Here is a 25,581-nt window from a genome sequence, read left to right as displayed (position 1 = left end):
CCTGCCTGTTTGGAAGCAAGAGCCTGGTTTGTGCTTGGGACAGATGGGGAAAGAGTCTGAAAGCCCAAGAGAGAAAATTAACCCTGAAGGCTTATGTTTAATTAAGCCCAGCCTTGACTGCTCTTAGCGGGAGGTACTCACAGGCCTCGGACCTTGCTTTTGAGGTCTGGACCTTGTCGCTGCCTGGGCTCAGGCCTCAGCACCGTCCCACCATTCAGACTGGGAGATCAGACGGGGTCACGGGGTCGGGCTGGGGCGTGGCCTTCTCCCCAGCTCTCCGGGTGGGTCAGATGGCAAACTTAAACCTTTGAACCGGTTCCTGTAAACCTTGACATTTTGTCTAGGTGTTGGCAACTTGTTTAATTGCCCTAGGCAAGGAGTATTAGGTGCTAAACAAGTAGCGTGAAGAATGCTGATTGCATTTCGTGTCCTCCTTGTCTGCTAAGAAAGAGTGTGAGGGGGCAGAGGGGACCGGTGGGTGTGGATGTCCCTTTAGAGGATGATCTTCACGGGCCTCATTTCATGAAGTAGAGGAATTCCTGGAAAGCGTTCTTCCAGCTTGGGTGAATGCTTTATTAGAAATGGGGAGGATTGCTATTTAAAAGAACCCTATAACTGGTCCCATAAAGAGGGTCATCTTTTTTGTATTGCAATTACCACTCCGGTCTATTTGGTGAGTTTGGAGTTTCTTGGACCAGAGTGTGCTTCTGCCTTGGCAGCCTCTCCTCAGCCTGGCAGCCTGCAACGAAGTTTGCCGTGGGCCCTGACGTGCTTTATTTGGTGATGCTGCGTAAGATCGGATCCTTAGAGCTGGGAGTCAGTGGGGCAGAGTTGCTTATAATTAAACTGCGTGAGTGGCTGCGGCCAATGGCTCAATGCTGGGAAGGCCCTGGCAGGGTATTCAGGGCTCCTTCTTGGGGACAGTGGTGGAAACCTGCCTAAGAATATCCATGCCTTAAAAAGGAGAGGAAGCTTCGTTCTGACTGTGGTGCTGGGAAATCTGCATTCAGGGACGGCACCTGCATTAGGAAAGGTAAGAATATCTTCACTGCTCCTGATGGATTAGACATCCAGGGTACCAGCTGGTCTGGTGATCGTCTTCCAGCCCTAATTAGTTTTGTTAAGAGCTGGGAACTTGGATGCTGTGTCAGCGTGCCTCAGCCTCCTGGATCCACCATACGTCACCACTGGAAGGGGCCTTCCAGACCAGCGTTTCTCAACACTTCTGTGTAACTCAAAAGATTACGTGATCAGATACACTTGAGAAACCCAGGATTAAATCAGGTCAAACAGGTTTGTTTAAACTTCTCAGAGCCAAAAAAATGTGTATCTAGAATCTGCTGAGACTGTGCATTTTTCTCTCAAACGTACTTGACTGCAGAGCATCTCACTTCTTCCGGACACACTTCTGGAAACCTGTTCAAGAGCAGTGTCTCTCAAACTGGAGCATACATATGCATCATCAGCTCCTGGAGGACTCGTTAAATGCGGGTGCTTGGGCCCTACCCCTGCAGTTTCTGCATCTCTGATATATGTCCCAGGTGATGCTGGGGGTCAAGGGACCACACTCTTGAGAACCACTGGTCTAGACTTGTCCCTTTATTCCGTAGAGAAGAACATTGCTAAACCAAGTGAGTTGAGTCAGCTGCCTGGTAAGCACTTCTCATGACTGTTTCCAAAGGCATGTGGGATGATGGGAGTCATCACTACTCGGGGATAGCACGCTGCAGATGATTCCCGTTTCGGTACTTTACACTGTGCGCCCCACAAACCACCGTACGGGGGCCAGTGCACCAGGCAGGGCTCCCACCCTGGAGCCCAGTCAGGGTTTCCTGTCCTTGGCAACACTACTGGGGACATGAAGTTTGTGTATTTTAATCCTCTGGGCCTTAGTTTCCTCATCTACGAATGGAAGAGGATGGGAATTATCTCTATGGGTTCCTTCTCCTCTCTCTAGCGCTCCACTTTATCTTTGCTCTGAGTCATTTCTTTTTCTGGCTGCCCTCCTGTCTGTCACCAGTCTGTCCCCAGTCACAGGAGCTGGTACGAGGCTGAGGTGATGGAGACTTCCGTGTTACCCTTGCAGGGCCACTGCATTTGAGAGCAGCGTTCCTGCAGAAGTGTCATGGTGGCATCCCAGTGTGGGCCCTGGATAGTGAATCGTGACAGTAATAGCTGTCGGCGTTATGAAGCTCTGGGGGAAGGGTCCCAGCGTCTTCTGTGTTGCTTATTCATTTATATGTCACAGTTTTTGTGATGTGCTTCGCAGTCTCTGGCACAGAGTAAAGATCAGTGTTAGCTTGGACCGTAGGAGTGATGTTAGAGGCTCCTGCAGGGGTTTCTGAGGCCCCTGGAATTGCATACAAGGTTGTGAGCATGCAGTTGTGTATGTGTGATTGAGCACACGTGCATTTTTCTGCAGACAGGACCGTTGCCTTACAGGGTGGTCAGCTGCCTAGACTGCATCCCTGCTGGATTGTCCCTGGAGCTGGAGTCGGGGAATCATGGGTCTCCCCGGTGTTTGTGACGCATCTAAGTAGCCCCTAGGCATTGGGCAGGAGTGGCCGCGAGTGACCTGGGGCCAAAAACCACAGCAGAAGAGCAGCCTGAGTGGGTGTTACGGAAGAACCGTGTTTTCCCAGACAGCGGTGATTAGCACAGAGCAGCTTGTTCCCCGGGGCTGGCTGCCTGAGCTCGGGTTTTGCCCAGTGAGCTCTGCTGCTCTGTGCTCTGCGGGCCCAGGGACAGTGCTGATGAGAAGTGCGGGCTCGGCCACCTGCCTTCTGAGGAAGTGGCCTCACAGAGCCGACGCAGGCAGGCGCGGTGGTGTCCAGACGTGGGGCACGAGAGGGATGGATCTCGGGGCCCGTCTGCTGCGTGGCCGCCACACCCTCCCTGAGAATCAGCCAGTGGGCCGACTTCACCTCTGCTCGGCCGAGCGCATCGCACCCTGGAGCCCGGGGCTCAGCATCCGCCGGCCCGCCCGTCGCCCGCGGCCGGCGGGGGAGAGTGCGACGCCGTGTGTGCGTGGAGAGGCTGGAGCGGGCGTGCAGGGCGGGAGGGGCTTCACCTGCATCGAAGCGAGGCTCCTGCCAGCCACTCTGCGGCTCTCCCCTCCTCGGGCAGCCCCTGTCCCGTGCCTCCTCCGTTGACCACCAACGCGTCTTGGCCTCCTTGGGCTCAGCGCTCCCGCCCCGCACCCGGCAGCACCCGGGCAGCACCAGCTGTCACCACCGCGCTCCCCCGACCCCGGTGCGCACGGACCCGCCCCCTCCAGTGTGTGCTTAGGTTCCAAGTCCCCACCCCATCCTTTACCACCTGTCTCGGGAAGGCAGCTCCACCTCTGCCCTTTGCTTAGTGAGCAAGTGGATTCAGATGCCCAAAGCCGTAAGCCGTGGGTAGGTATGAGTTTTTTCTTTGAGTCTCTTCCTCCCCTCCCTCCCTTCTGCCCTCTGCCCTCCCTCTCCCTTCCCGGCCTCCTGCCTCCACACGTCCCCTCTTTCTTTCTCTCCCTTTGCCCTGCCTACCCCCCTAAGTTCCCCCCGTGACGTGTATTTAGCCTACCTGCATGCAGTGTTTTTGGTCCCCGTCCCCTTAATTGCTATGAGTGTTGAAAGGACTCTGGCTCTGTCTTAAATGAGCTTCAGTACCAGCTGGTGGCTCCCAAGGAATACAGCTCTGCCCTCTGCCCACGCGGGGGCCCACTTTGGCTGGTAAACTGATTTCTAGTCATATCTGATGTGCTGCTCCGGCGGGTCTCTAAGGCACAGCCGGCCCAGCGGTTTCCCCGAAATGGAGTCCTGGTGTAGGCAGAAGCTGCACCCTGGTCCTATGAAGCCTCCTGAGTAAGTGAGGCCAGACACCTCTTCTCCCAGCTGGGACAGAGTGCCCCAGTGTGGCCCCTCACCCTGCAGTGACAGCCAGAGGGAAGTAGCCGCTCTGTGAAGGAGGCCCATGGGGTCAAAGGGAACTCCACGCACTTGTACATGTGGACCAGGGGGAGAGGCCAGGGGTACTACGTGGGCTCTCCCGGGCCCATTCCTAGACAGCCCAGGTTTTGGAATCAAGTTAGAGCTGGTGGAGCCTGAGCCCTGGATTCTGACCCAGCCCCAAGCCCACTGGGCTCTGTGACCATGGTGGACATCATTCAGAAAACCCAGCCCTCAGCTGATTTCCCCACCTGTACAAGTCAGGTAAGATGAGGCGGAAGGTCTCCATCAATGCCTTAGGCCCCCTGCACCTCTGCATCGGCCAGACCGCTGCTTCATCTGTTTATGCTTTGGAGATGTGAATAAGATGCCATATGAAAAAGGGGTTTTGCTGCGGATTTTATCTCATTAAACTACGGAAGTTGATTTGCCAGGGTAAAATTCCTCCCAGCATCACATTCCACTCTAGAAACGTTCTCACGTGAACCGGTTTGGGCCAGACCCAAGTAAAGAGCAGTCTTCCTCCTGCCATGCTTGGGAGTATGCCACCTCCCCGTGCTGGCAGCCTCCCCCTTCGCTGTAATCTGCTCTCCCGCCACCACGCCCAGCGCTGCTTCCTGTGTTGCTCACAGGCCGGTGGGGAGGTCGTCCCTCTTCGGTGTAAACGGACGCAGCGGTAAACGGGCATCTCTCGCCTCTGTCCAAAGGCTCAGGGCCAAAACTGACGGTGCCAATAGATGGACATCTGTCAAAGCCATAGTGCACTCGCCCTTTTGTTTGTTTTTTCACATTCTCCTCATTACAGGATGGGAACATTCTGCCAGTGCACAGAGCATCACCAGCCATTTGTGTTTGGGGCTGGCCTTTCATTCTGGAAACCTAACGGGGGAGGTGGGGCTCAGCAGAGTGAGCAGACAGACACCCCGCGGGGCCAAGAGCCCAGGACCCTTTCTAAAAGAATAGGAGCAGAATCTCAAAAGGCTTCCTGGCCAGACCACTGGCGTGGATGGTGTCGGGAAGCATCCCTTCCTTATCAGAGCCGATACGTGTTGCCACAGGCTACTCAGAAAGCCATTAGGCAGCCTGGCCCCCAGCCTAGGTGCTGCTGAGTGAGCATGGAAAAGGGGGCTCGCTGGGCCAGGTTTTAGCCCAGCAGTGGCTGCTAGCGGAGAAGGAAGCTGGGAGCGGGGCAGCTGCTGGCCCGGCTGCCCCGTGAGAGCTTGGTCCTGTGAAGGATTCCTCAGGATGCGGCTCCAATGCTTTCCAGCCCCTGGAGGGGAGAGCTGCCCGTGGGCAAGGATGAGTGGGCGCTGCCTGGGGACAGTAAAGGGGGCAGTAGCCCAGCAGGACGCCCTGTGAGGAGTGTGGATGTACGGGCGGGCAGGGGACGCCCTGGTTCACACCTTCTCCCCTTGTGTCTTTCCAGATGCGCTGGCTCCCTCCCTCCGAGGCTACTTCTCAGGGCTGGAAGTCCCGTCAGTTCTGCTGAATCCCATGTAAGTACTTGGTTTCAATGAGAACTGTGTCCAGTGCCTGGACGAGCCCAGGCCAGAGCAGACGTTTGATAACTGGGTGCCTGTCATCCTGCCTCAGCGCCTACTCCTGGGCTTGTCCATGAACAGTCACCCGACAAACTCCTTGTGGCCCAGAGAGTTCCGGGGTTTACTTTGCACAGGCAAGTTGCCCTGTTGACCTGAAGTTTCAGTTGGTGGCTCATGTCACCTTCATTTCAATTACTAGGGGAACCGCTGAGTGCAGATTTCAGTTACTGAAGCCCTTAGCACCGTAAAAGGTCAGCGCTTCCAGGGGGCTCCGGTCCTAGGTCAGAAGGAAGGGCCTCACCAAACAGAAGGATTAGCGTTGGGTGTCAGAGTACCAGAAATCCCACACGGGAGCGTCGGAGGGGCCAGTCAACCCACACCCCGACCAGTCAGGATTCTCTCTCTGGCCCTGGCAATAAGTCAGTCAAAGGATGACACTTTTGTACTTTAAGACATCAACTTCAATAAGTTAGGATTGTACCTTTCCTTCCCCTAAGCTGACATATTTCTGAGTGTGGTCAAAGAGCACTTGGCCTCGGGTGTAACCGTGGACAGAGACTTACACGCTTCTAAGGTCGGAGTTAAAAAGATTTTTTACCGAACGATTCTCAGAGCCTTTATAACAATATGGGCATTGTGAATCTTGAAGATTAGGAAACTCTAGGATGCAGTATTTCTCAAACTTATTTGAGACCAGGAAACCCTTTTCTCCCACAATCTTAGGAGACGAATGTTTTACATAGCACACACCTTGGGAAACCGTGCCCTCACCTCTTATCCAGAACCTACACCAGGTTATACACCATACGTATAACCCTTGGACCAGGAGTCACCTGTTAACACTTGTCACTAATATGTGATTATAGGGGGAAAACCAGGATTCTTTCCTTGAAGCTACTTGTATTTGTCCCTTATTCTGAAATTGTTCTTCTCTGTGTGTTAAAGTACCCTTTTAAAATGAAATGGTAATGTTAGTGACAGTGTGTTTCCAATGTCCTTTCTTAGAAAGGTGAAGTCAGCCGTCTGTGCTAGACACCTAAAATGTTCTTTAAAATGTTTTACTATTTTGTGAAATCTTAGTTTGCTATTTAAGGGTGACTTTTTTCTCCCTGAAAATATAATTTTTAAGCTTTTGAGGTATATTCTGGAGTCCCTTTAAGTCCAGAATTTCCTAAGTCCATGCTCCATATCCATATGCCCATAATTAATTTTAAAATTTGATTTATGTATCCCCGGCCATTGTTTCTTTGTTCCGAAAAGCCTTAGGCGTTTGTTGTGTGGGAACCTTCTCCATTACTGGATGACACCGGTCTAGCGCTGTCGTGTTATACAGCTCCGGAAGGCACTGTTCCCAGGTACCTCTCTGTGACAGTGTTTATCTCTTAATTTTTGGAGGCTGGTAGGTATTCACCTAGAGGTGTTTAGGGTAAGAAAACCAGAAATTCTGAAGCTTATGAAAGAGTTGATGGGGTGAAATGTAGATCTGGCATTTTTTGCAGAAGCTGATAGTTGAGGAAATGAATGAAATCGGAGGTGAGGTCGGTGGGACAGAACCCAGAGGCTCTCCTGGATGCAAGGGGTCAGCTTGTTGAGAGTGAAGAGTGACCAGGGACAGGGGCGGCACGGCGCCCGGGGAGGGCAGTGTTGAGCTGCCTGTCCTGAGTAAGCTGAGTAAGATTTTGGCAGTTCCAGTTGGCAAAAGATGGTGGTGGCATAGGGCCCAAGGAAAGAGAAGGCAGGATTGGTAAGCAGTCGAAGAGATCTACCTCCATACCCCAGAGATCTAGAGGCGGCGTGGCTACCAGAGAAGGGCCAGCAGTTGCTCCCCACTGCCCTGGAAGTATGGCTTCTGAAATACTGTAGGATCTGGGTGCATCATTGTTCTGAGATAAACTTGGGCCATGGGCCAGGCTCCTTCCTTGGGGTCTGAAGGGAGTTGGGGAGGGGAGGTATTTCGGGAGGGGGATAGATCACTGAACTCATTACACTGCACTTGGGGTTGGGACTGCAGTCTCCCGTCCTGCCTGAAGTTAGAGCAGCTCAGTGTGGCTCCGTTACCCAGGCTCCTTCTCGTCTCTTAGATCAAGTCCTTTCCAAGACAGCTAATAATCCAGGCTGTGTAATCTTAAGGAGACGTAAGTGAGAACTGAAAACAGTGGTGCTGATGAAATAACAAACATTTTAGAGCAAGATGAGTCTCCAGAAAAGGGCAAGTGAAGGGTAAGTGCCACCAGTGGAACCACTGGCCCACATGGCCTTCCTGTACTCACTGGAAGGGGCTTTCTTCCCCCCTGGAAAGATGGCACCGGAATAGGGGCAGGAGTGACATCTGGTATCAGACATAAGGACCTGTACGCACACCGGCGTCACTTCTGATGTGTGGAACGTCAGGGCTGCCTCCTCCTGGATGCTGAACATTCCAGGCCTGTTCTCCCGGAGGTCCTTCAGGGATTTTTAATTGACCCGCTCTGAGCGCTTATTTCTAAAGGGAAATCAGTGACTAGAAAAGTAAACAAGCTCTTTATTCTTTAAACGTGTGTTATTTATCTACTATACGGTAGATATAAAAATGTGTGAGGGCTTCCCTGGTGGCACAGTGGTTGAGAAGTCCACCTGCCAATGCAGGGGACACGGGTTCGTGCCCCGGTCCGGGAGGATCCCACACGCCGCGGAGCGGCTGGGCCCGTGAGCCATGGCCACTGAGCCTGCGCGTCCGGAGCCTGTGCTCCGCAACGGGAGAGGCCACAGCAGTGAGAGGCCCGCGTACCGCAAAAAAAAAAAAAAAAAAAAAGTGTGAAACTAGGCCTGTGCCCCTGAAGAGCTTCAGTTCTAAGGGGTAAGAGCCATGGACACACGTTTTAAAGAGAAAGGAGAATTATTGCCCAGGATGCTCCCAAAGAGAGGAGCGCTCCAAAGGAGGTGGGTGTGCGTGCGGACCGCCATCAGTGGCGTAAGTAAGGCCACCAGAAGGGTGGTCGTCAGAGGGGTGGGTGTTACGTTTTATTTGTTCAACATCTTGACAGACAGTGTTCACTCTGGTTACAACGTGTGCACATCACTACGGAGTTTTGCTAATGGGTCAGCCTTGTGGCCGAGAACCCCAGGAAACACAGTAACGATTGGCAGTGATCAATTTCCCAGATGGGTTGAGGACAGAAAAGCATGAGCAACTCTGTAGTCACTCCTTACAAGGAATAAGGGTTACGCAGTCTTCCTGGTTGGGTATCCAAATGTAGTTAAATAAATCAGAAAAAAGAGGGGAGAAAGAATTAGAGTTGGAGTGGACGTGGGAGGGTGTTCTTAAAGAACTCATGAAATTTCCCTGGCCGGGGACCGAGACCACAGCATAGAAATTATAAGCACGTGTAGTCACGGCCTCACCGAACTAAAGGAGAGCATGGCAAGGGATAAGAATTTGAACCTGTTTGTTCCCCTTGTTTAGTTTTGGGGAGGAATGGCCTAGTCTGTCTTTGGCTGCGAGCACAAGCGCCTTGGGGATGCGGCCACGATCCGGAGAGCCCCAGCTGCTGGATGTCCAGGCAGCAGCACTTAGAGCTTAGCAGGGTGGGAAGGGCAGAGTCTTCATGGAAGCCCAGACAGCTGCTGTGGCTTCAGGCATTCACCCCCTGCCTTCTGCCTAGAAGAGGCCCCAGGGTCCTTCCCTTGTCTTCTATGAACCAAGGTCTTTCAGTCACACGTAAGGCCATTGACACAATACATATTCAGTGACCATCTGCGGGATATAAGGTACTGTTCTGGGCGTTGCAGACACAACAGTGGACAGAAGCAGACAAAACCCTTGACTTGGTGGAGGTGACATTCTGTAACAGGGAGAAGAGTAATAAAATACTAAAGTAAACAGTAGGTCGGGTGGTGACAAGGGCTAATGGAAAAATGCCAATCAAGGAAAGACGGCGACTGTGAGGGGTCAGCAGGTGCTTCCCTGCACACGGGAGCAGAGATGAAAGCTCTCCCAGATTTATATGGGGTTCTTTTTTCAGAACAGACCTCACTTTACTCAAGCTTAGAGGACAGTTTAACTTCTCTGTTCCTCTTCTCCCCTCCGTTTTGCTACATCCAAGTGAACAGGCTTGGGCTGGGTGGGGCTTGAAGGCAGCGCTGGCAGAAGGTGCCCGGCGGCCCGAGTGGATGAGCCCTTCCCTGAGAGGGGTCTCCACGTGCCCTGGTTCTGATTCCCTCACCCTGAGCCCCGGGGTCTGTTTTGCTTCCTGTGTGAGTCAGAAAGTAGGGACGGGCCTGAGAACCTGCCTCCTGCCAGGTACGGGGGTGGTGGCATCCCTTCCAGCTTTCTGCTAACCACCTCCTAGCACCTGCCGAGCCATGTGCCAACCAGGACTCTTGTGACAGCCAGCACAGTCAGCTGTGGCTCCCCCTTCACCCGTGGTCTATTCTGTGAGTCTGGCTGGGACACGGAGGCCCCCGAGCACGTGCACCAGGGAGCTGCCTGCCCGGCCCCTGGAGGAAGGTCACAGATCGCGGCCGCATGTTAAGATCAGGACACTGAGCCTCGGCGTTTCCGCAGTCGCAGGGCAGGGCCACCTGCAGGAGCCGACCATCCACGGCCATCAGCTCTCTGCGTGGCTGAAAGGAGAGCTTCAGAAGGCCGGCGTGCGCTACATAGAGGTGAACGCGTTGGGACTCCCCTCTGGTGTTTTGTGTTCTTTGGGGAGTCCGCTCCCGGGGTCTCTGCAAAGCAGACTCTGGCCCATGTGTTCTCTCTGCCCACCCGGTGAGCCTGGCGTGTGGACAAGTGTTGCTGATACAGGAACTGCAAAGAGTGGCTTGCTGATAAAACCCTAGTTTCCCAGAACCCGGGCCCAGAAGCCAGGGTTCCAGGACTCCTAAACCACCAGTCCTCAGTCCTCCCGACTAGCTTCAGCCCAGAGGCTGAGAGGAATCTGGTCATCAGTGTGATTTCCTAAACGACAAGCAACCTAAAAAGGCAGCCTTGGTCTGGCCGCCCCAGGCGGCACCCTGGGTCTGCAGGCACACCCTCCCTCCCTCCTTGCCTGTGCCCCAGCAAGTGTGGACACGGTCGGGGAAACTTGGGTCACATGATAGGTTTTGTTTCCAGGGGTGAACATTTATTTTTCTGTCCTCAACCCAACTTCTACCAGGAGACTAGAATCACAACTACTTATCTTTCAATGTTTTTATAGTGAAATTCTGGGGGAAACTTTTTTTTTTTTTCCTGACTCTGAGAAGAGAGATGCCCTGGGAAGGCGATCTTTCCTTCAGCCTGCCGCATCACCCCAGAGGCCGTCTGAGCGCAGGGCATGGTCTCCCTGCAGCATCCCGGGGCAGCTTTCCACAGCACATCGTGCGCTCCTGTCCACAAAGCCCTGTGCGCCAGAAGCAGCTTCTCTGTCCCGGGAAGCAGAGCAGCGCTGAAGACTTGAGGAACGTTAGCAGGGAATCGGGCACCGGTGTCCACGTGCTGGGCGAAGGCCTGCCTTCCTCAGCACCAGGAATTCTTGATGAAACCTGCCAGCTCGGAGGCAGCCACGCCTGCAGGAAGAATATTAAAAATGTGTTGCTCACTAAGTGTCTGCCTCTTCCTGTCTCAGAATTCTCAGACACTGGGAATAGCAGGGTATGTTCACAAGCGTTAGCTTTTGGGTTTTGTCTCCTAGTAGGTGCCCGGAGCAAAGTCGAGTTCATTGGTGCACGTGATAGCACAGGGTTCTCCTGGAGGGTTGCTTCTGTGGCCTTGGGCTGACCAGAGTTGTCCCTGGGGTCTGGGGCGGCCCCTGGAGTTGGTTAGGTTTCGGGCTGCTCTCGGGGGCCCTCAGATGCCGTGCCTTTCCTCTGTCTAGTCCTGGGGGACGTGTGTGCAGAGGCCCTGCCTGTCTGCCCCCGGGGGGCTTATGCCCTGGTGCTCCTGAAGGGGCACGCTTTTTTCCAGGTGCCCTCCCCACTGGGCTTGCTGCCAGGGAGTCCCTGGGGGGCACCCCGGCCCCCGAGAGCCGCCTCCCGCTGGCTGCACCACGTCCCAGTGAGAGCTCTTCGTGGCACTCCCAGTTGGAAGCTTGTCCTCAAGCTCAGCAGTGGAGGCCTTTGGTGCTGGTGCCTTTGCCTCGCAGCTCTTTACCCTCGGAACAGGCCCGGGGAAGCCGGCAGCCGGGGCTGCTGTCACCGTGGGTGTCAACGGCTCATCTCTTTCTCCACCCCAGGTTCCAGGTGTGTGATGGTGGCTGCAATCTGTCTTGTGGGTCTTAACGCAATCTTCAAGTGGCTCCTGTTCTCGAGCTGTTCTACAAAACTGGAGCGCGCTGGTGAGTTCCAAACTCAGAGACTGAACGGTTCCTCCCAAGAAGCAGCGTGTCCCAGGCAGGGCACGACCGCGTAGAGTGGTGTAGTCGGGACCATCCCACCAGCATCCCCTGTGGGTGGGGCCCCTCCGGGGGCTGCGGTGGGCGCTCTGAGTTGAGACCTGCTGGTGTGGGTGCTCGGGATCGGCGTGCGCTCGTCTCCTCCAGCTGCCGTCTGCTGAGGGAAAGTCGTCCCAGGGTAGCAGGTGAGCTCTGCGGGCTCTCAGAGCGCGTCACCCAGCGCTTGGTCCTCACAGCCTTGCTGGGCGAGGCTGTCAACACCTCTCATCCAGCAGTATCCGGGTATGAGGTATTCCATCAAAGGGAACATATATATGAATGAAGTTTTTCCCTTGAAGCGCTAAGGCGTTTTTTTTAACCGTTCTGGTGGAAATCTTCAGATGTAGTGTGTATATTCCTTTTGATCTGTTAATCCAGTTATACGGAATATACTGCAGCCCTTTCTTGAGGACTTGGAGACATTCTGAGCCTCTAAAGAAACGGGGCGATTGCCCTTGGGCATGACTGAATTAGAATGGAGTCTAAGTGGACTCCTCTAAACTGCGGGGCTTTTCTAGTGGTGAAGATTTTGGTGATGTGTCCGTCTTCTCCGTCGCTACCAGCTGTCACTGCTCAGTTCTTTCACTTCTGGCAGTAAGCGATGTCTCAGAACAGTCGTGCAGCAGGGTTCCAGGAGGCGACCTGCCTGCTGGGCACCACATGTGGGGCTTCCAGTCTCTTTGGAAAGCTTGACCTAGAACAGCAGGAATGCCAGGGGCAGGCCAGCAGCAGTTATGTCCCAGCCCAAATAAGGTGGCAGATTTCATCCCTGCGAGGGGCCTATAAAGAAAAGATGAGTCATAAAGAGAACAAGATTCCTGCTAAGGGCTGAGAACCAGGCAGTCGGGCCTAGGAGGTCATTACCACATTTGGGGCATAAGTAAGCTCGTGCTCCGAAGACCACCTCTCAGTGCCCCCCAGAGGCGCGTGTAGTGGGCGCGTGCAGCCTGCCCACCCTGCCTGGTTGGGGAGCCAGCATCAGGCACTTGGGGTCTTTTTTCCCACTGACGTCTGTTTCTCACACTAACGAAACTGACCAACAGGTAGAGAGTTTTCCACGTCACACAGGGCAGCCAAGAGATATCCCACTAGTTCTACAGCCTTCTAATCGATCCGGTTTTCCTCTTCTCATGGTCCTTAACAGAAGTGCCCACAGTATTCTTACGGATATTACCACTCAGTAAAACTCTTTAAAAAGACAAGACCTTGCGCTTTGCTTTCTCTCCTCCTCTGGGGAAATTTAAGGACCAATTAGAAGCCACACATACAATTTTTTTAGAAGCAGGTTTAGAGTAGGGATTTTTAATTTTATTATTATTTTTTTAGTGTAGTAAATCAGCCCAGATCTCAGTCATTGGGGCACACGCAGATGAGCCCTTTCAGGAAGCAGCAGCAGCTGGAGCATGTGATGACTCTGCAGACAGGGGAAGGGCCTGGTGACGGGGAGGAGAACCGGCTCGGTCCTGGGTGGCCCGCGTGGACGGGGTCTTCAGCACTAGCCGTGTTCACGGTGGGGCTTACCAGCCCCAGGCCACCCATCGGTTACAAGAGTGTGGAGGAGGCTTTCCCCTCCCCAGCTCTGAAGTCCGCCAGCACTGCAGAGATAGGCCTGGCCTGTGAGGAGGGAGGATCTCTGGCCCCGAGGGCTGGCGTCCACCCAGGGCCACAGCAGGGGGCGGCCAGTGTGAGCTCGTGTCCGTGGCCAGTGGTGCGCTGGTGCAGGGCATGCATCTTTAGAATAGGGAGGAGTTTCTAACCACAGATGACTGTTCCCTAGAGACCCTATAGACTGTGAAGCTTTTAAAATGTTAGTCTTTGTGTTACAAATTAGTACCAGCATTTGATCTTTCAAAAGTCAAGCTGACAGGTATAAAATGAAAACTAAACCACTCTTATTAAAAACCTTGGTCATATGATGTTGGGATTTGGATGGAAGGGAATATTTCTTACCTGACTTATAGTAAACATGAATAAATGTTAGAAAAACTCGGGGAAAAAATCATTAGTAAATAGGTCAAGTATAGATACAAATGGATTGGGGGAAAACAGAAAGAGGATTTTCTTCTTGCTGGGAGAAAACACTCACAAGGCGCTTGGATCAACACACTCTAACTTACCAACCTACCAAGCTGCCTCGGGGAAGAGCAGCCTCTCCTGTGGGTCTCGGCGTTGGCCACCCCCAACCCCACCAGGGCAGCCGGCACCATGACCCATACCCATCGGCAGCTGTCCCCAAGCACTGAGGGACACGCAGTGATCTCCATCAAGGACAGCTGAAATGAACTGGTTTAGAATTGTGTAATATTCCTTAAGACACAGGGAGACACTCTCCATTGTCTTCAAATAGAGACAGTGGTGACCTGCTTCAGACAAGATTTTATACACATTTTCTTCCCTTGTTTATCCCATCACATGCATGTCATAGTTGACCCCCTTTCCGGAAAGGTTCTGTGAGGAGAGTCTGCTCTGTAAACAGAGCCTGACTCTCTCCCACCCCCCATGGTGCTCTGTGTTCCCGGATGTCTTTGCTTTCTGTTTAAAATGTCCTTGTTAATACATTCCAAGGTTTGAACTCCGTTCCTAGCTAAACCCCTTTCCTTGTTTACAGGGATTGAAATAGCCACATTTTGACCTTCTATTCAGTCTGCAACATCTATGGCAATGCGGACGCATTCTTTTCCCATGTGAGAACTGCATTTACCCAGCACAGTTATGGAAAAGCGGAAAAGCTCAGGAAACTATCGACTCTCACCCCTTTGTTTCTTCCCTCCCTGTTCTTTTTCACTTCAAAAGATCCGACTTTCTACGCAGCCTTAGATTAACCAGCCCCGTCCATCTTTCTTCCTGCTCAGGGGCCCAGGAAGGGGACAGAGGACCCTTAAGTCGGGTGTGTTGCTTATCGCCTCAGAAAGCTGGGGCGCCTTCCCAGTCCCTGCATCAGCTTTCTGTAGAGGCCCTGTCAGGGCTGGTGTGCAGAGCCCCACGTGGGCCCCAGGCACAGTCTCCTGGCAGGCCACGTCCCATTAATAGCCCATCGTTCCCGTTTCATGTGTCCTAGAGTCCAGGTGTCTGCATTTTTGCTCCATGCAAGTGACTGTGTCTGGAGTAGAGGATGGTGGAGACGGTCTCAGGGAGGGAAGTAATCCTTGTGAAAGCCAAGTAAGTGGCCTGGACCGTGAGAGCTCCAGCCAGGAGATGAAAGCCCTGCAGCCAGAAGGGATCAGGAAAGGCTGGAGGAAATGGTGCTTAAACTGAGTTTTGACAGATAGTAGGGTTTGTGTATGCGGAAATACACTAACAGAAGCGGGGGACGTAAGAATGACTGTGTGGTCTTGTGGAAAATGGATTTTGATGAAGGTTTTGAGGGTCTTGGGGAGGCAGCGGAGATCTGAGCCAGGTAGCAGGAGGTGCTTTAGGAATTGTCACCTTACTGCCCAAAGCAAAGTGCATGGTCTAGTGGAAACACGTACCCGGAGAGGCGAACCAAGCTGGTGATGGTGGTGTCAGAGTGACCTGAGAGTGCAGGGCGTGTCTGGGACGCATCCGTGTGAAGGCCAAGTGGTGAGTCTCGGTAGAGACGCGTTGCCTTTGAGGTCGTGGCAGAAACGCCCAGGGCAGAGCTGATGGGAATGGGGAGAACTGCCCCGGAGCTGGCAACGTGCACTTGGCTGAAGGAGGCCTTTGAGCTCCGGAGAAGCAAGCAGACCTAGACCAGGCAGGCCCTGCCTCACCGAGCCAGGGGCTGTAAGAGCTTTGTCCTTCCTAAACTAGTGGGCGGCCCTCTCCAAGCCCATGCTCTGTGAGAGGCCCCTCAAGTTCCCAGAGCTTATGGGCTGCCCGCTGCTGTCCCCTGTGAGTTGTTCCGAAGTGGGAACTGCTGTTCCTCGGCACTGGTTTCCTGGAATTGACGATATCCACGGCTTGGGTTGCTGGCATGCGGTCAAGTTTGGAATGACGTGGGACTTGTCATTCCAGGCCTGACAAGCCAAGACTGAGGAGGAAGGAAGCTGGCCTCGTCTCCGGGTCCCCAAAGCTGGTTTCCCTCCTCCGTGGACGGACAGAGACTGGCAGGTGGGGGAGGCCCCTTTGGCAGCCAGAGGGCCGCAGATCAGACGCTCATGGGGACTGAGGCTTGTGAGTTCATTAGAGAACGTCAGCTGCTACAGCACCAAAGACCAGGCCTGGCCCTGTGACCCCCCATAACCCTGGGCACGTGCATTCCTGCCACCCACCCGGGCCTGCTTCAGGCCGTGCACACCTGGGCTGGATCGGGGGTCCTGGTGCCCCACCCCCTGCTGGGTAGAAATCAGGCGGGAGAAGAGATGTAGCTTTCACGGGGGGGGGCGGTCCTTCTGCTGGCCCTGCTGAGTGTCACAGTACGTGTGACCTGCACCAAAGATGGGGAGTGAAGGGTCCTGGCCCACTTCGACTCCTCCAGCATTGAGTGAGTCTGGAGGGCTGGTCCCCACTACTGTGCTGGGCACCAGGGGAAGCAAAGGAGTTTTCCTGAAGGAGGTGACCACCTCCTGCTGGACAAATCCTGTACCAGAGAACTCGGAGAAACTGAAGGGAGGACACGGGGACCTGGCTCCCAGAACTCGAGTTGGGAACATTTCTAAACCGAAGGGGACACTCGTTATCCTTTCTATAATCGTAACTAAATGATAGGCGAGGACTAATTTAATAGTTACAACAAGCTGAAGAGACAGGTAAGTGTTAACCTGACTTCAGAGAAGAGGTTCTGGATGTCCAGATCCCTACTCTTGAGAGCAGTGTCCTACCTTCTCCCCATGGAGTTTTCCATGGGCCACAGGTTTGTGGTTATTATATACTTGGTCTTCTGACTTGTGGCTCATTAGTTTTACCCATTTCTACTGTCAACAAAAAACTAGGCTCTGACAAGATATACTGGGACACAGTTTAGATCCAGCTGGCACTGGACGGATCTGGGTGGGAGAGGAGTGTTCATTAAGATCGTCCAATTAGCTGTGTCTGAAAGAGTTTAACTCAGGGCAGGACAGGGGCTGTTAACAGCAAGGACGGCTTCCTCCCACATACAAAATTCTAGTAGTATATGCTGATTACTTCTACGTATACCTTTCCGGCAGTCACAGGTTTATGTGAGTCTGACCTGTTGGTATTGGTAAGATGGCAAGAAAACAAGGGACCGGGGAGCTGGAGAGATGAAAGTAAAATGAGTGACAGAATAAGAGTAGAGCACCTACAATGCAGCCTTCACGTAAGTGAGTAAATCCAGACACAAAGGAGCTGAGAAGTGTTTAAGAAACTCCTGGGACCAGGGCGGGGGTCTGCCAGGGACGAAGTCTAGATGATTGTCCAAAGGCCCTTTATTCTGCCACGAAGCAAAAACAAATATGAACGTTTCCTTGCAGGGGAGGGAGGGCTTGAAAAGATTCTAGTAAGAGAAAGATAAACAGAAATTAAACACCCACTCCCAGTGTTTGTAAAGCCAGAGCACTGAGCGTCTGGCTTGTGAGTGGTCTTCGTCTGGAGGGTCAGTGAGGATACTCCGTGTTTACAGAAAGGTGTACACATGCGCCGTTGTAGGGAATCACCAGGAGTCTCTGAGCCGTGGCTTCTATACACTGGTGTCCCGAAACAGCCCCGTGGCTCAGAGGAAGACCACGCACTTGTGAGACCCACTGCCCTTACGTGCTTTCTTTCTGTTTCAGGCTGGAACCCGCCCAGTTTTGGTCCCTTCAAGACTCTGCCACAGCCTCTATCACACATCTGTTTTTCTCGAAGAAAAAAATACAATAAAAATGTTTTACTCTTTTACACTGTATAATTTGTAAGAAACCGTGTTATTTGTGAACGCATGGTCTGCCATTTCTGTACAGTTTGGAGATATTTTCGAATGAAACATAAAAGATGTCAACGATAAAATCAAGAGTGAGTATTTTTATACCAAACATTTTAAGTATGACAGGATGGATGCTCTTACACTGGGTTCGATCACAGATTTTGTGCTTGACTTTTGAATGCTTGTAATTTAAAATAGATATTTTTTTCCTCTAAAAGAAGCTGCATGTTTAAGGCATGTTTTTAAATATTATCAAAATTTCCAGAATCATGGTGAATGTATAGAAATCTGTTTCCCTGGCCTGAGTCCAGGGTCCACGAGTAACGCAGCGTTAGATGTTAGAACCGCTAGTGCAGTACTCGGGGTTTACTTCCAGGTCTAGTAGGACACCCTGCAAGACAATCAAAGGCCTCCAGGAGCTTCTATCTTAACGGCGGCAGGTTCCCGGCTGGGCAAAGCAGCCTTTCCTTGGTGCACATTCCTCACTTAGAAGAGCCAGCAGCTCCCGAGGTAACTATACAAACTGTGGGCCGAGTGTTGGGTTTTGCCGTTTTCTTATGTTTTTCTTCTACCAGCACGCTCCTGTGTGCACCCAGCTGACGCGCGACTCCCCCGGTGAACGTGCTGAGTCTAAGGGGAAGCCTTGGCTTGGGAGGCCAGCCCGGGCCCAGGAGGCAGCTGCCTTTGCCCGGCCCACCTGGCTGCAGTGGGCAGCTCCCATCTCCCAAGTGATTTTGCAAAACATGGGTTGAACTGAGCTGGTGTTCCTGGGCCTTGGCAGCAGCAGGCCAGACACACCACTTAAAACATGATCTTGAATCCCATGTGCTCACCGTGACACTATCTGCCCCATCGGCCCAGGGGGAGGTGCGCAACCAGTGGCGTCTGGAATGGTACTTGTCAGCTTGCTTCAAGACTCCGTCAAAGCCAGTCAGTCTAGCATGGTAAGCCGACACTTCCAGAGTCTGTGGCAGCTCACTCTCCCCCTTGTTGGAGAAGAGCCCGGGTGTAAAAATATATTGACCTAAGAATTTTTAACTGCTGATATAGCTAAACATGACCACAAGCTTTCTTACCGATCTGCTCACGCTGTGCTGAAGATTTCGATGTTTTAATGACTATAGTATATATACATGGCTGGTGTCAGGTTTTCTAGTTTCATTATTTTCCATCAGAAGTAAAGAGATCAAGACACTTTTAGAAGCTCATCACCAAAAAAACGAAAGGAGCCAGGGGTGAGGGGCGCTCACCCTCACAATTAATGACAGGAAGGAACGTCCCTGCCACACCCAAGCCCTGCTTAGGCCTTCATCGCTGCCTGGTTCGTGGTGACAGTTCTGTACTCTTGTTTCTAAGGAAAACAGCAACTTCCACCCAGTCGATTATGCTTTTATAAACTGTTTAAAGGTACTTTTCTATTGTCATTTTTAAGAATAAAGTGCTAATTCCAGCTGTCACACCACTGCTTGCCATATTCCTTTTTGTAAGACCAACCCAGTGCATCCACACTGCAGACCAGGGAGCAGCGTTTTTGCTCCCATTTTCAGGTCTGGACAGAGCTAAGCACTGGCCCTTGAGCCCAGGACAGAGGGGCTAAGGGAAGAAAGGGGCAGGGATGGGAGAGCCTGGACAGCCAAGGCTCTACTGGGGGCGCCTGCTAACTGACGGACGCAGCCGCCGTGACCGGAGCCTCCCGACCCACAGGAGGGGCGCCGGGGAGATTCACACACATTTCTTGATGTCTTTTACTGCACTCAGCAGACCCCACATCCTCCTCAGGCTACAAAGCTTTAGCTCAGGCCTATCTGAAATCTGTATTTGTGGTTTTCTACTGACCTAGAGTAAGAAATATATTCTATTGAGAAGCCAGGCCTTGATAGCCAAGACCATACAGTGCTTTATATAAATACATTCTCACCAACTCCTCTTCCCCCAAAAGGGGGAGGGGGCCAGAGCACTCAATTCCAACTAATGGCAACCACCACGAGCAACTATTCGTCTCGCTGGGCACTGACATTATCGGTTCTGTGGTTTGGATCTCACGTTCCTTTTACAGAGAAGACTAGCCACCAAAAGTGGGTGAAGGCAGAAAAGGACCACACAGCTCAGTGCCCTGCCCAGGCTCTGCAGGCCACATCTGCCATGGCTCCGGGATCAGGGCTCTGGGACAGGCTTGATGATGCGCTTTGCCTTCCGCCCATCTGGGACCTCCCAACTCCAAGGCACCAAAGACGAGCCAGACAGCCTAGGAATTAAGGGTGCCTCCCCCGGAAGGGCTGAACACAGTCACTGCCATAGGTTTTTGCACAAAGGGCCTTGGGGGGGATGAGTGAGTGCCTGGGTCACCACTGCTGTGCAGGTGACAAGTCTGGACAGTACCTGCGTGTCTAGCGTGAGCTCCAGACACAACCCCACGTGAGCACTTGAACACCAGCTTCATTTTGTGTCACCCCACGGAGCACAAACACCGGAACTGGGAGTTCGCGATAAGAAAAGGGCAGGTCTGTCTGTTCCCTCTTACTTCTTGCGCATAATGTCCCAGTCTGTAGACTCCAGCAAGATGATAACTAAGCCATCCGTTGTTACCAAGTAAACCCTCCATTGGGAGGGGAGATGTGCTGCTTAGAACATAGGACTCATGTCATAAAACTGGCATTAAGTACTAAAATTAAGTACTATGCCTTCTACCTCTATAACAAAATTACAAATTAAAGGAATCTGGAAAAGAACCTTAAAACTTGCAAAATGAAAGTTACAGTATAATCATAAAGGCTTCAAATTCCCAGTACCTGAATATACGTCCAAACCTACTTTCATAGGAGAGGAAGCATGACTGGACACCCCAAGAACTCTTGGTGTCTGTGTCACGGTGACATACAGGAATCAACTAGTTATTTTTGAGTGCTTTGGGCAAGGCATGCTTAGCTCAAGGAATGCAAGCAGACTTCCTACTGTATCCCGCATCTACCACTGGGACGTCCAACTGTTAGGTGAAAAGTGTATTCTTACCCAGTGTGAAGAGGATTTTCAGCACGCAGCTGCTCTCTCACTCTTCCAATGTCATCCCTGTTCTATCACACCTCCTCATGACATCAAACAACTGGACAACATTCTGAGAAGGCAGAAGAGTGTGTTACTAGTGATGTGTCATCTGAAATGTTGGTCCTCAAAACGCCTACACTGAAACTCATGACTGTGATGCTGAAAAACCATACTGAGTCAGCTAACTGATAAGGCCCTCTAAACAGGAAAACATTTAACTGCCACAGTGAAGCTCTGTCTACTGCTGCAGAACGTCCTGGCTGGTACCCAACTCCCCTAGACTGGCCTGGCTCTAACCACCCCAAGCCCCCAGATGCCAATATGCCGTGAGAAACCTTCCTGACCTTCCTCAGGTGCTGCTTTACCAGGGCTTCCACAGTACAAACCACACTTCCCTGCTTTATGAGGGGAAAGGGCCCTGTGACCATGAACCGTAACAACGTGCCCATAAATCAAGACCCAGGGAAGCCTTCCACTCCCCACTGCTCACACCCGTCTCTCATTTGAAGTGAAACTCTCACCATGCTAACTAACAGTAAATTAGAAATTTACTTAGGCTAGATTAAATTAAACCCAAACTTCTCCTCTGGGCAAAAGGACACACCTACATGGAACAGGAAATGATGCTCAGGTTAAAATATTTACCTGGACAAAAGAGCACTTTTCCCCTAAAACTAGAACGCAGAAAAGTTCAAAATCTCATATGACAGTCAAGTGCAAGGTAAACCTGACTTTGTTGTTTCTGAAGCTGATCCTGCCAAGGTCAGGCTATAATTTACAGCAGTGTCTCCTATTAGTATCCTTCTGTGTTTTCACTTATTTTTTAAAAAAATTAAGGTAAGTCTGCTCTGAACGTCCTTTAACCCCTGCAAAGTTCTGGGTGGCTGAAAGTCACTGGGTTCTCACAGGGTCTTGAGACCACATGGTTTGAGTCACAGGAACGTGCTGGCCCATCTCCAAACCAGGAGAGCTGGACAAGTGCTACAGGCCTACCTGTCCAAAGGGCCCGTGGCAGCAGCCTTGCCACTTCGCCTGAGAGCACCAGCACACCTCTAATGGGAATCCCATTATGAAGGAAAATGCGCTTTTGCTTTTTGAACTGTGGCCAGGAGGAAGGTCGACAGCACAATGCCAGGGCCTATTCTAGCTCTGCGTTTCCCAAGTGCTCATTCAACATGACGCTCACACGACAGGGACAGGGGTTCCAAAGTCCGGTTCATCTGAGAAGTGGTTTCCAAGAGGTCCTTGGGCCTCCCCCACCCTCTGCTCCCCACAGAACATCTAGTCTCTCAGAACAAGCCCAAAATCACACCCGAGGAGAGGATGGACTGTCCTACGTGAAGCTCCAAGGGTGGTAACACGTGGTACAGGTCGTCGCGCTGTCTTCACACACAGCACCCCAGCTTCACTACACAGCAACAGTGCCAGACCCAGCTCGTTAAGAACAGTCAATAAAACCTTAAAAAACAAAATTATCTTCCCCATAAATAAATCATTTTTGCAAGTAAAAACAGTAGCTAGGAGGAAGAGCGGACACCAAGTCTCATTTTCTATGCCTCAGAAAACCATTATTAGCTGATATGAACTGGGGAACTTATAAATCCAAATGCCCCATTCCCACATCCAAAACGTTTTTTCTGCTAGTGACTTCAGTCAGCTCACAAAAGAACCAAGGGCTGTATGTCTGCAGTGCCCTTGCTACAAACAATGGAACGGGAAGTAGCTGCACTGCCTTCTCGCTGAGACTCTGCTCCACACGTATCAAGCGCTGCTCCAACCCCCGAGTCCCACCATTATCTCGCCACACTTAGAGGATGTAACAGCAACAGTCAAATGTCATTTTTTACACTTTTGGGCTCAAATATATTTTAGCTACCCCCTGAAAGCCTCGGCTTACGGTGATGAATTATAGATCAAATGCACTACAGACTGTCTTAAACTTTTAACACACCCAGACACGCCCATTCCAACTTCCTTCTGTTAAACAGGCCACAGACCCAGCAGAAACGGGCAGAGGTAAGAACGTGACTTTGACTTTAACTTGAATTTCTGGTGGATATGTTTCTAGGTGCCCAGAAGAACTGGTAAAGAACTTCTTTCTTTTTATTACGACCCTCAAACACAACTGGGTTCGTATCACAATTTCCCACAAAGACTATATCCCTCCCCACATGTCAAAACAGCCAGAAAACAATTAACAAAATGGAAACAGTAAAGTCCTCACCTAACAATAATTACTTTAAACATAAGTGGATTAAATCCTCCAATCAAAATACCCAGAACTGCTGAATGGATTAATAAACAAGATCCAATGATATGCTGCCTATCAGAGACTCACTTTAGCTTTAAAGACACAGACTGAGAGCAAACGGAATAAGGTATTTCAGGCAAATGGTATTCAAAAGAAAAGCAGGCATAGCTATACTTATGTAAGACAAAATAGACTTTAAGAATGGTAAAAAGAGACAAAGAAGGTCATTGAAGGTCATTATACAATGATAAAAGGATCAATCAATCAAGAATATGTAACAATTGTTGGAAATTCCCTGGCAGTCCTGTGGTTAGGACGTGGCACTTTCACTGCCAGGACCCAGATTCAATCCCTGGTCAGGGACCTAAGATCCTTCAAGCCATGTGGCGCAGCCAAAAAACAACAACAAAAAAGAATACATGACAATTGTAAATACTTATGCACCCAATCAGAGCACCCAAACATATAAGCAAAAACTAATAAAACTAAAAGGAGAAATAACCTGCAATAAAATAATGGTTGGGGACTTTAATATCCCACTCTCTACAATAGACAGATCATCCAGACAGAGGGTCAGTAAGGAAACAGGATTTGAACAACACTAGAGACTAAATGTACCTAATAGACATATACAGTTGACTCTTGAACTGCATGGGTCCACTTACATGTGGATTTTTTTTTCAATAAATACACACTACAGTACTATACAATTCATGGTTGGTTGAAACCACAGATACAAGGGCCAACTGTAAAGTTACATGCAGAATTTTGACTGTGTGGGGCTTCCACACCCCTATCCCCCATGTTTTTCAAAGGTCAACTGTACAGAACATTCTACCCAACAACAGAATAGGCATTCTTCTCAAGCACACATGGAATATATCCTATGATAGACCATATGTCAGGCCACAAAACAAGCCTTAGCAAATTCAAAAAGACTGAAATACCAAGTATCCTCTCCAACCAGATGGGATGAAACTAGAAATAATAAAAGGAGGAAAACTGGAAAATTCTTGAACATATGAAAATAATGCTCACCTGAACAACCAATGGATCAAAAATGAAAGGAGAAATTTAAAAGTATCTTGAGACAAATGAAAATGGAAACACAATACACCAAAACTTACGGGATACAGCAAAAGCAGTTCGAAGAAGGAAGTTCACAGCAATAAACACCTACATTAAGAAACAAGAAAAATCTCAAACAACTTAACTCTACACCTTTAGGAAACAGAAAAAGTACAAACTGAGCCCAAAGTTAGCAGAAGGAAGGAAATAAAAAAGACTAGAACAGAAATAAATAAAACAGAAAAGCAGTAGAAAAGATTAACCAAACTAAGAGCTGGTTTTTTGAAGAGATAAACAAAACTGATAAACCTCTAGCTACACTAAGGAAAAGAGAGGATCCAAATCAACAAAACTATAAACGGAAAAGGAGACATTACAAGTGATACACAAAGAATCATAAACAGCTACTATGAACAACTATATACAACAAACCAGACAACCTAGAAGAAATGGAAAAATTATCAGAAACATATAACCTACCAAGACCAAATCAGAAGAAACAGAAAATCTGAAAATACCAATTGCTAGAAACAGTAATCAAAAATCTTCCAACAGGGACTTCCCTGGTGGTCCAGTGGCTAAGACTCTGTGCTCCCAATGCAGGGGGCCCAGGTCTGATCCCTGGTCAGAGAACCAGATCCCACATGCTGCAATTAAAGATCCTGCACACCACAACTAAGACCCGGCGTAGGCAAATAAATAATTTTTTTTTAAAAATCTCCCAACAAAGAAAAGCCCAGGCCCAGATGGCTTCACAGGGGAACTTCATCAAACATTTAAATAAGAGTTCATGCCAATCCTTATCAAACTCTTCCAAAAAACTGAAGAGGAGGGAACATTCCTAAACTCATTTTATAAGGCTAGCATTACCCTAATATCAAAGCCAAAAAAGTACACTACCAGAAAAGAAAACTAAAGGTCCATATCCCTGATGAATATAGATGCAAAACTTCTCAATAAAATACTAGCAAACTGAATTCAGCAGTACATTAAAAAGATCATTCACCATCATCAAGTAAGATTTATCCTTGAGATGCAAGAATGGTTCAACATACATAAATCAATTTGGTATGTCACATTAATAGAATGAAAGAAAAAAATCATATGATCATCTCAAAAGGTGCAGAAAAAGCTTTCCAAAAAATTCAACATCCATTCATGATAAAAACACTCTTAACAAATTAGGTACAGAAGGAACATATCTTAACATTAAATAAAGGACACATAAGTCCACAGCTAAATGGTGATGGGAAAACTGGACATTCACATGTACAAGTATGAAACTAGACCCCTAACTTACACCACTCACAAAAATTAAATCAGAGTGGATTAAAGACTTAAATGTAAGACCAAAATGCATAAAACTCCTAGAAGAAAACACAGGAAAAAAGCTCCTTGGCACGAGTCTTGGCAATAAACTTTTGGATACAACTAAAGCACAAGCAACAAAATCGCAAATAGACAAGTAGGACTATATCAAACTAAAAAGCTTCTGAACATCAAAAGAAATAATAAAATGAAAAGACAATCTATG

The 25,581-nt window shown here is 50.2% G+C and overlaps 1 protein-coding gene across 1 annotated transcript in view; it reads left to right on the top strand.

Moving 5' to 3' along the window:
• RBPMS (RNA binding protein, mRNA processing factor) overlaps positions 1-17,668 on the top strand; it is a 187,251-nt gene extending 169,583 nt beyond the window's left edge. The window contains exons 7-9 of the mRNA XM_065899843.1: positions 5,356-5,425; positions 11,665-11,766; positions 17,556-17,668. Of these exons, the coding sequence (XP_065755915.1) occupies positions 5,356-5,418 (63 nt within the window). The 3' untranslated portion in view covers positions 5,419-5,425; positions 11,665-11,766; positions 17,556-17,668. The remainder of the gene's footprint in view (positions 1-5,355; positions 5,426-11,664; positions 11,767-17,555) is intronic.
• Positions 17,669-25,581: the final 7,913 nt, after the last annotated feature.

This window comes from Phocoena phocoena, chromosome 21 (genome assembly GCF_963924675.1).
Source record: "Phocoena phocoena chromosome 21, mPhoPho1.1, whole genome shotgun sequence".
NCBI classification, from domain to species: domain Eukaryota; kingdom Metazoa; phylum Chordata; class Mammalia; order Artiodactyla; family Phocoenidae; genus Phocoena; species Phocoena phocoena.
This window is presented reverse-complemented; position numbering and strand designations above follow the sequence as displayed.